Here is an 11,486-nt window from a genome sequence, read left to right as displayed (position 1 = left end):
AATATTTGCATTGAGATCCCTTAATCGGGTCCATCACACGGTGCGATTGATTTAAAACTATATAGTATAATTAATTTGTGTATCTTTCTTTAATTACATTGAAGTCCCTTGGTTTCTGGAATTAATATATAGTATTGATTGCTAAACAATGGGACGAGTCCTAGGTAAGACTCATACTCCGAACATAATTTCATTCGTACTGCAGGAACGACATGTTAACGTAAAAGCATTTTATCAGGCCATTCCAGGATACTTGACCAAGCGTGGCTTACGTACTTAGAGCTGGCAAGTTTGACCTGACCGGAACTCGAGCAAATCCGACCCGACAGGACCCGGAAATAGTGCGACCTGAAACCAACCCGACCCGACCCGATGACGACCTGTAACCCGACACGACCCGATTATAAGTGACCCGAACTTGACCCAGACCCGACCCGATATTGATCCGACCCGATGTTGACCCGATTAAATTGATGATCCGACAATTATTAAGCTTAATTGTGATCAAATGAAAGTGATTTTGTGTTTAGATTGATATGTTTGACTTAGTAATGAAGTAATTAAACCAAATAATATGTTAAAAACTAAATTTAATTGTAAAAAGTTGTAGTGATGCGAATAAGTAACCGGACCCGATAATACCCGACCCAAACCCGACCCAAACCGATACCTCATTTAACCTGAAATGACCCAACCCGATAACGACCCGAACCCAACCCGACTCGATCTGAAAGGGTATGCTGACCCGAACCCGATATGACCCGACCCGACGTGACCCGACTGACTCGAGCAACCTCTTAACATACTCGATCGAGTCATGTCTACTCGACCGAGTAAGGTCTAATCGACAAAGTATGCCCCAGCACTGGACCGAGGGCCCCATATAAGTTGAAAATCACGATTAAATCTGAAACCCTATATATTTATTTATGTTCATAAGTTTCTCATAATTTACCTTCTATTTTTACAAAAGTTCTCTAAAACTCTATTTTACCAAAACCCCTTGGTGATTTCAACTACTTGTTCATCTTACCTTTCATCTTCTTCCCTAAATTAAGGTAATGTTCTCCAACCCCATGTCCTCATATGCTAATTTGAATAAGAAATTCGTGCTTAAAAATCTGAAATTTTTGGATTTAAAACTTTAGATTGATGTACTAGTATTCCTAATTTTGATAAGAGTTTTTTAATTATGATTGTTGAGTATGATATAGTTGATTTCTTACCTAAAATTAATCTCTTGCCAATTCGAATTTCTAAGGTTTGTCCCAAAAGATTTGATTTTGCCTGCTCTAATTCACCTTAAAATACTTTAAAAGTTTGATTAATGCCAGTACCATCTACCCTATTGTTAATTTTCAAGTTTAATCGCTACAAATCCTTCTTAAAATCGCAATTTTGACAATACAAGGTTGGAATCCAATTCGCCCTCTTTAAAACCGAAACTATGTATATCCGACATTTATAGCGGTGCCGAGATCTCAAAGGGGCAACAAGAGACCGAGAGATACCCCGGCTGACGAGCAGGGTCAATAGAGCCGAGAGCCACTAGTCCCCGTGGCACCGGAGTATCCGATGGTGGAATTTGAAGATTTTACCCAATAGACCGCATTCCTTGCTCTTATGGAACTGCCAATGAACGTAACGAGGTGTGTAGATACAGACATTCTGGAGGATTTGGAGATTGTGGTGAATGTCCATCACATATTTGAGGTGATAGGTATTGTGGGTTTGTATAGGCTTCGCATGAAGTCGTATGCTTTTCTTACTCTTGAATCTCTAAATACTTACCACTATGATGTGGAAAAAAGGAGACTGTTGAACAATTCCTACACCGCAACCTTAGATGAGATGACAGACTACTTGGGTTTGGAGAAGGGGGCAGCTGCTGAGTTAGATGATGTCTCTGCTGAGACCATGGCAACCCGTTTCTTACCCTTGTTTACCGGTAGTGCTAGCCTGAGGGTGAGTGCTATGTTGATTAATGATGTGAAGCATGTGACCTTGAGACTCTTGAGACTTTTCCTTCGTATGATGACTTATTTAATTTATGGATGGAAGGATGTGAGTAAACTTAAATCACATAAGGTGTTACTTCTGGCTTCTTATCTCAACCCTTTTCGTGAGGATCCATTCAATTTTAACACTCTGGCGTTGGTATGTGATAGTCTAGCGAAGACGGCCACATCCTGTAACCGTTCACTTAATTGTGGTGCCATCGTGACCCGCCTAGCTGAAAGGGTAGCTAACTTTGAACCCGGGACCGACCTTAAAGTCTTGACGAAGAACGTCCCTTTGACTGATGGGAATACTTGGTTCATGTGCAGTGGAGGTTGGATGATGAGAGGTAGGCTTGGAGGTTGAAGGGTAGGATGTGGATGATATTATCAGATGAGGAAAACCTTCCTTTTATCGATCATTTAGATAATGTGGACCCCGACAGTGAGATATCAATCCTTCCACCTTAGTCTTACCTCATCCTAAACCGCGTTCTTATCGTGATGGAGGAGCCTAGGGCGACCCGTGGTCATGTTTCTTTCCCACCCGGCTTTGAGACTCAAGAGACTTAGATATTTCCCATTCCTCAGGTATATCCTCAGTACCTTCAGTACTCGTATGCTTATGACCCCCATATGCAGATTGCATAACTCACATATTGCCTGAACCATGATTTGACCATGAGGAATGGCCATGATATGGGACACCTTCAGGGCGTAGGACGAGAGTGTAGGCACTCTAGCTGGTGGAGGGGAGTTGGAGATGAATACGGGAGTCTTTGAGAACGGTGGGGTCGATCACGTCGCTTGGGGAACGATGATTAGTCATTGTGTAGGTTCCTGAGCGAAACCTAGGGCCGTGAACTGGGGTAATCAGCCTTGGATGAATGGCGGATTTACGTGCAGTGGTGTGTTGACTGGAGATGATGGAGGTGCAGGTACGTGCGGTGCAGGTATGTCCGTGCAGCTGGGCAACCAATGGAGCATGAGGCAGAGGACTGTGATGAGGAGGGGGACTGTGGACGCGGGCCACGGGGGCGCTTGGAAAACAAGCGTTTGCATTTGTGGAGTCGCTACCAATTTATTGTGGAAAATTGGAAACCGTGCGAATACCTCGTGTCATGTCAAGACACAAAGTAGTGACATGAACACCATGAACTCGTTACCCTTAGCATTCTATGTCTATAATGACTCTCGTGGATGCCAATGAACACGGATGTTCACAGAGATCTGGAGTAAGGGGTGAGGGTACATATTAGGAAGCTCTTTTGATCGAACACCTAATCCCGCCCGCCTCGATAGCGGCCTCTACTAATGATTAGGGAAAATCGTCTATACTCGATATATTGTCGATTATATGCATGCAATGCAACATCCAACGTTTTAATCCTAACATGTGAGAATTAAACTACGTCGGTTAACACGTAGTTTAACATACAATTAATGTCGAGGTAGAAATATAAGTTGATTACATGTAAAAACATACAAGCAATAATAAAGAAATACAATAAAAATACAATGATAGAAAATTACAATAATTACATTGGATTAAATGATTTATGTCAAAAATACATCTAAAACGGATAATTTGAGAAAAAATAAATGAATAAATTAACGAACGGGAATTAGGGTGATAATACGATTAATAGTTAATTAGATACGTAATTAATAAACTAGGTAAAAGCAACACGGGAGTTCAGAGACAGAAATCAACCACGAACAGGCGCAGCAGAGCTGTGCCCTCTGGAAGAGGCGCAGCAGTCACTGCGTCTGTTCCTTGGCTCAGTTCTGGCTATGAAGCAGGAATTGCAAGTCGTTAATATTCGTGGGTGATTTTAATGATTGATTAGTATTATTTACTCGGATGAAAGTGATTATCAGATTATTTACATGTGATTAAGGGTCATAAAAACGATAAAACACGGATAAAAAACTAATTTGGACGAATTATACAAGATTAATAAGGTTAATTAACAAATTAAAAACTAAACAGATTAATTAGGTTAAATACGATGAATTAATAACGGACTAATGATAAATATGATAATAAACAGGTGAGAATATATCAAAGATCGAATTCCAGAAACCCAATATGAATGAATCGAATTTCTACAACCCGGTTTGACTTTAGTGACGAAAACCCGCAAATATTGGTTATTTGGGATTTAAGTCGGGAATTTAATGACGAATTATATGTTAATGATGATGAACAATTTATATGTCAAATTATTATGTTCAGATTGTTATATTAAAACAAGGAACACATGAAAACAAAAGAAAAACAAACGAATCAACGAAAGACGAAGGAAGAAGAAAGGAAGCAGGAACTGCGGCAGCCTCACGAAGAGGCGCAGCAGGTACTGCATCCCTTCGAAGAGGCGCAGAAGTTGCTGCGTCCTTTCTCGACGGTTGTCCTCTGATAATCCGTAAAAAGGTTTTTAAACAAAGGGTTTTAGAAATCGGTTTTAATTGTATTTTCGACATAAATCTTACAATATGATTGTAATAAATGAATAACAATGAATAAAAGAGAGATTTACACCCTCAGACTTACATGTTTGACGAAACGAGATAAACTTAGTTAACGATTAGTGATGCTCAACTCGAATGTAGACGAAAGTGCCCTCGTAAGAGGAATTAAAACAGATTGATTAAAGATGATTATGGGGGAGTTGGTCAAATTGGTAGGTCATGTAAAACGAGGCTGGTACTCAAAAGGATCTGAGCTTACGTGGTCGAAAGTTCAAGCACGTAGACGCCAAAAAGTAAGAACGTGGTCTAGAATGCAAGCGGACACTCGCGTGAGAAATATGTGAGACCGAAGGTCTCTATTTATACTAATCATGTGGAGGAATTAGGGTTTTTCGGAGAAACTTTGGAAGTGAATCTCGAAAAGATATGAAAAGATACTAAAAATACGCAGAAAAGGACTTGGGAAGAGGCGCAGCAGGCACTGCGTCTCTTGGAAGAGGCGCAGCACTTGCTGCGTCTATTCCCAAGTGGTTTCCTTCTGCTGAAGAAAGATTTCTGTGTTTAGTTTATAGAATAACGGAATAATTTGGTTTTCCTTACTATTTTGTGTGAATATTACGGGAAATTGTTTACCAAAGATTAAAATATTTATTAAATATGGAATAGAAATATCTGGAACATTCCAGAACATTCCGACTCGGCATTTTAATGGTTGTCAGAAAATGAAGACAGTTTTAGGCCCGGACTCCAAATGTACTCTAATTACTGCCAAAACGACCGTATCGGCACGTAGATGACATTTAAGAGGTAGACATAAATGTTTAAGCGATCACTTGACGATAAACTTACGAACTATCACAAATCGTTCCGCGTACCAAACATGCGGCCCAATCATCACCGGGTGGTTTGCGGGAGGTGCAGAAATGAGGTATCTACAGAGCCCCCACTTTGACTGAGGCTTGAACAAGGCAAAAGTCAAAGTATAGCCATCAGGTCAATCGAATATTACAACCTGACGACTATGGCGACGCGAGGCGGCTCAAGGGGTCTGAACCAAGGACCTGTCGTCGGGAACATTTTAGAGTCTGTCGACTATCGGGGAGGGTCGTTTAAAATCCATTAGAGTACGTAAGGAGGCTCGCCAGCCATAAGAAGATACTATACCTGAAATTCTTTGAAACTCCAAGGAAAGCAAAACGCGATATTCGGAGAAGACAGTAGGACACAGTCTGGAACTGCTGGGAGAAATCTGCTTGTGTTCAGCTTCAAACAAACTTCAGAAGAATTTGGGGTCGATGTTGATCTCCATGTCTCGAGAGGAAGTGACTATGGGTCATGAACTCTCGCTGGGGGAACATAATCGGGAACTGATCTCCATGTCTCGAGAGGGAAAGTCTATCCGTGTACTCTCGCTGGGGGAACATAATAAAGGTGTGTCGAAACACCTGTCAAAGAGGGATGCTCGTTGTGACAAGCTAGGTCTTGGGTAAAAAATAAGGCGATGATTTGTTGTTGGCTTGGAAGATGTGGATCTGGGCGAAGAACATACGTCAAACGGACCAAATATGTGATGTAGCATCAAGGAAGAGGCGCAGCAAGATGGGCCCACAAAAATAACGAACTCATAACGAATTTTTGAAAACTCGTATGAGGGGAAGTTGAGGAAGAAGCGCAGCAAGAGCTGCGTCCCTTGGAAGAGGCACAACACCTGCTGCGTCTATTCCTGGGCGTGTCTTTCTTGCGTAAAAACTCGATAAAACAGGGGTTTCATTTCATTATTTCAAAACATAAAATCTCAATTACTCTCTCAAATTCCAACCATTTGCGTCAAAATTTGATCCAAAATCTTGCATTTGCCATGACTAATCGAGGTATGTGTATCAATCTTTCATTTATCTTCTGCATTTGCTCAAATGGGATCGACAAAATTAGGGTTTTCGACCCTAATTAGTCAAAAATTTGGGGCTTTTCGCCCAAATGATTTTGCCTTACAAAATTGGCTTTGCAAATGGCTAATTGGTAACATAAGGATCATAACCATGTATTTGTTTCGAATTTTTGTTGAGTTTTGAGCATTTGAGTGAAATTGAGACGGTTTCACAGCTAAACCGTAAATTGCTTCGAAAATAGCCTTAGGATTGCCTATTTGTGACGAAACTTGATATTTTTAATCCTTGTATGATGGGTAAACTTCCTACCATCTCGGAATTTTGGTTTGTGACGGCTTTTTCAGGACACTTTTCTTAGGGCATAATCGCCGTTATAACGAAATGCTGCCGAAATTCCGACTCGAACCCATGACTAGGCTTCAGCTTAGGCTTGACTTTACCCAAATTACCACATGAGCGGACGGTTTTGTGGGAAAGTTGCCAAAGATGGCGAGAAAAGAGCGATTTCGGAGCTCTGAAAACTCGAAAATCCCCTAATCAAGGCTTGTCGTCACTTGACGCGGCCTAAATTTACTTTAATTTTGCAAGCGACGAGGCTTCTACGTCTGGGAGGGCTCCCATGGACGTGGACACTGCTGTTGACCCTTCTCAGGTGCTCGAGGAGGCGTTGGAGGAGGCTTTCACCGCTGCGGTGATGGCTACTGAGAACGAGGTCCTAGAGGAGGAGGCTGCTGAGGAGGAGGAGGCTGCGAGACGGGCCAACGTTGGTCGCCAGCTGAGGGGAGCACCTGCGTGGGCTGAGACCTGGGACAGTAGGCACCTGCTCTGGGCTGCGGAGGGTCACCTGTCCTATAGGACGATGAAGAGCTTGTTAAATAAGATTCATCACTCTTCATTCATCTTCTTTCATTTCTGTTTGTCATTCTTTTTCTTCTTCATTTGAGCTAAAGATAGCTTTTGTTTCAAATCAACATAGGAGGCCGGGAACATCAGGTCGTTCTCGGGCTACACGACGGCGATGGGGTGCTATGAGAGGCTGTCGGCTGAGAAGCGGGCCATGATCAAACGGGGAGCATTCAGTGCCTCGGTGCAGGCTTGGAGGGATATTGCGAGGAGGAAGCTTCGAGATAACCTCAGTCTCGTTCGAGCGTTCTTGGACCGGTTTTGGGACACGACCTCTACGTTTCACATGCTTTCTGGTGAGGTGGGGGTCACTTTGGAGGACTACGACATGATTTTTGGTCTGCCGTGTGGAACTGAGGTGGTGTAGTGGCCAAAGACGGCCATGAGGGTTGACTCGGCGGAGGCTAGGAGGTTGATTGGCTGGAATTTGGCGCCGAAGGCGGCTGCGGTACCTGGCTTGGTGCCTAGTTCTTACGTGCGGGACTACTTCGCGGGGAAGACCCCGGCGTTAGTGGTGATCGAGGGGAGGGAGACAGCTCCTCCTCCCTGCACTGCAGAGCAGAGAGTCTGCGTGGGGCTCTGGTGGTTCTTGTCTTCGATTTACCTCGGAGACAAGGGAGAGAGGCTTTCGACGAAGCTTCTTCCCTTTCTTTCTGACCTGAGTTCCCTAGGCCATTGCGACTGGGTCACTGCTGGTTTTGCGGTCCTCATCCGCTTCATGAGGGTCATGGTTCGTCCGGAGTCGATGGAGAAAGGAACTTCTCCTACTGCTGTCGGCCCTGGACTGTTGTTGGAGGTATGAACCTTAATTTCTTCTCATGAAAGATCATTTCTTTTTCTTATCAAGTCACGAAAGATCGTTGCTGATTATCTTGATTTACAGGCGTGGGTGTACTCCTACTTTCTGGGCCTCGCGCCGAAGAGGACGGAGCCGGTGGAGAAGGCATATCCCGTCGTGAGGGATTGGGTGATGTGCCGCATGAGGAGTCGGCGTTCCTTCCACGACATCTGTCGGTGGGAGGTGAACGCTCTTCAGCTGGACGGCGTAAGTATTTCACCTTACCTTTGACTGTCTTACTTTCTCTTTCTTTTAGAACTGATCATAAGAATGACCATTCGTTTGCTTTTCTAGTGGGTGCCTAGACCTTGGGAGAAGTACGCTGGCCCTCCTCCTTTCGTGGCTGAGGTCCTTCGACCTAGGAGCTCGAGCCGGCTGCTGCTGAGGACGTCGATGGGTCCTGTCTGGTACTTAGGTGAATGCTTGGCTCGTCAGTGCTCTCGGGATGTCTTGACGGTTCCCATCGATCCTCCTCGGACGATGTTTAGGGAGCCTTCTGAGGCTGAGAGGGAGGCTGACCTGGCTGGCGTCGGTGGCGACGCGCTCCTCCTTCCTGGTGAGGACTACTCGGCGTTCCTCTACGGGAGGTTGGCGTACTGGCCGATTGTGGTAAGTGTTTTGCCCTCTTTCATTCTTGATTGTTTGAGAATACGATAAAAGATCGGTTAACGGAAATCATATGACTTTGCAGGAGGTCGAGGCGGCGGGCATCGAGCCCCCAGAGTACTCCGAGACCCTTGAGTACACCGACACGACGGGGATGACGACGATCTCCGAGCTACGTGACTTTGACGTGGCGGTGAGAGATGCTGGCATGGACGATTGGCAGCATCTGATCCGGAGGCTGAGTCTTCTAGTCTATATAGTTTTCGTGTAAGAACACATTTGCTCGAGTTTTCTCAATTGCTAAACATTTTCCTTTTGAAATGCAGGTCGCGCCATCCCGGTTCGTGGCTTTGTGGAGGGTAGCCAACCGCAGCGGGCTACTGCCGTCGAGGCACTTGCTGATGGCCGTGGACGTCAGGTATGAACCTTCCGTTTACTTTATTTTTGAGTTTTCTAATTTTCCTTTATGCTTGAAACGATTGACATGAGTCAGTTTTGTCGTTTGCAGAGGGAGCGCGAGCTGGAGCGAGAGCTTGCTCAGTACCGAGAGGAGACGGCTCGCCTGCTGAGGGAGCTCGAGGTTCGTGACGCCGAGGTTGCTGCTCTCGAGGCGAGAGTTGTTGAGGTAGACGGCGATGAGCAGTAACTTTCTTATTGTTTCTTGTTTTTGGCTGTATTTTTGTACATTTGTACATTTTCGAACATTTGGATTTTGTTTTGGGGCTCGAGCCCCCAGTTTGGTGTACATATCCCTTTTTGATCGTATATATGACGGCCTGAGTGCCTTTGCTGCTGGGTTGTTTTGTTTGTACCTGCAGGTCAGCTTTGAACAGGTTTGGTAGATGACGGTTTACGCCATCATGCTGCCGAAATTTACACAGAAATCACACAGAACATATATTTGTACATATGGCCTAAATTAGCGCAAAACAATGACTCGAAAATGCAAAAAAGTATGACCAGAAATTCAAAAATTTGGTCGGAATTTGCAAAAAATTAAAAAATTTGGTCGGAAATGACCGGACGGTAGGGAGGGTTACCCCCTAAAAAAATAAAAAAAAATAAAAACATGTAAGTTTGAAGTAGAGAGTGAAATGATTTCCCCAAAAGGAAAAGAGGTAAAGTTCGAAAAATGATATAATGAAATTAAATTCCTAAATGTAAAAAAGAATAAATGAAATTAAATTGGTGGAATGATTCCCCAAAAAAGAAAATTAAAAAGGAATCTATAAGTGTGCTAAAATGACGAAAATGTCGATATCGTCTCGAGATGCGTGCCCGCGAAATTAGGAAACACGAAATATGGTAACTTGACGCATTTACCAAAATAATAACCCGTATGAATAGGAAATTATTCGTTGAGGAATTTAGGAAAGATCCAACGCGGAAAATCACAGAAAAACAGCTGAGGAAGAGGCGCAGCAAGAGCTGCGTCCCTTCGAAGAGGCGCAGCACCTGCTGCGCGTGTTCTCCAGTGCGTCCGTTCTGACGGATTTTTGGAAACAACTTCTAGTATAAATAGAGACGTCGGAGGAGGTTTTGTTCACATAATTCTTCCGTCTTTCTTCGTCTTATTACACAAAACTCCCAAAATAAGCCTACATCATGAATACTCTTGAAATTCGTCTAAAAGAATGGACAAATGAGTTCCCTAGTGTGGAGAAGTATGACATGGGTGCTTATAATTTTGGAGCACTTTTGAGCTTGAAGTTGATCAAGGTAGTCAAACCGTTTCTCGATGTGTGTCTTGACTATTGGGACCCGAATCATCACGTATTTGCCTTTCCTGGAGGCGACATTTGCCCATTTCCTGAGGAGATTGCTGTGATTGGTGGTTGGGATCCGGAACATTTGCTTGCTATTCCCTCCACTTCTCAAGGGTATAAGAATAAGTTTAGAGACTTGCTTGGATTGGCCAGAGCTGATGTTGACCGTCTTGTGACTTCTAAAGGAGTGCGAATGTTGGATTTCATCGATCGCTTCATCAATAAGGCTGATCCTACTGTTTCTTATGTTGCAAGGCGAAGGGCATTCGGGTTTTGCCTGTTACATGTATATGTCCTTCAAGGGCACGTTGATGAGGACATGAGGGGCGACCCTCGTCTTTTGAGCCTGATTGAGCAAATGGAGCTGCGCAGGAGCCCAGCTTGTCTGTGTTTAGGAGAGATCCTATTGGGCTTAGATAACAGGAAAGCCAATCGCGACCTACCTTACTTGGGAAGTCCCATTATTTTGCAGGTAAAAGAATATTTTTTGTTTCTTTTTTTTTTGTTTCTTTTTTGTTTCTTTTTTTTTTGTTCTTTTTTTTTGTTTCTAATACCCGCTTTTTGTAGGTTTGGCTTATGGAGCGTCTTCGATTGATCGAGCCCCCAGTTTATGTTCCTACTTATCATGCTCGTTCGATTGCAATGAGGAACAGGCTTTACATGGTGGACTTCACTCGAGTGTGCAACTACTGGGAAAACAAGTTGAAAAGTGAAGATGGCCCCTTAATTAGATGGATCGTACCATGGTGGCACCTCAAATCACATTACGAGTATCTTCCATGGATCCTACCCGAGCCGTCGCATTCCCGGTTTGGAGTTTATGATATGCATCTTTCCTGGAGGGTTTATGAGGCAGTTGGATTGAAGCGAGGATCCGAAGCTTGAAATCGTCCCCACAGATCGCCGTGGCGCTTACTACGGAGAGTCGAAGAGAGTGGGCCATCAAATGGGCTCGAGGAACATTTGGTTCTTGAATTCTTCCTCGACAAGTGCTCTATGGGTGTCGATTCCTATA

At 43.8% G+C, this 11,486-nt stretch overlaps 1 protein-coding gene across 1 annotated transcript; it reads left to right on the top strand.

Annotated features, from left to right (window-relative positions):
* The first annotated feature begins 4,782 nt into the window (after nucleotides 1-4,782).
* LOC141621849 (uncharacterized) lies at nucleotides 4,783-9,498 on the top strand. The gene is made up of 6 exons (XM_074438026.1): nucleotides 4,783-8,057; nucleotides 8,145-8,306; nucleotides 8,394-8,708; nucleotides 8,791-8,947; nucleotides 9,032-9,123; nucleotides 9,214-9,498. Exons 1-6 carry the CDS (start codon nucleotides 7,644-7,646, stop codon nucleotides 9,349-9,351), a joined length of 1,278 nt encoding a protein of 425 aa, XP_074294127.1. The 5' UTR covers nucleotides 4,783-7,643; the 3' UTR covers nucleotides 9,352-9,498.
* Nucleotides 9,499-11,486: the final 1,988 nt, after the last annotated feature.

This window comes from Silene latifolia, chromosome X (genome assembly GCF_048544455.1).
Source record: "Silene latifolia isolate original U9 population chromosome X, ASM4854445v1, whole genome shotgun sequence".
NCBI lineage: Eukaryota > Viridiplantae > Streptophyta > Magnoliopsida > Caryophyllales > Caryophyllaceae > Silene > Silene latifolia.
This window is presented reverse-complemented; position numbering and strand designations above follow the sequence as displayed.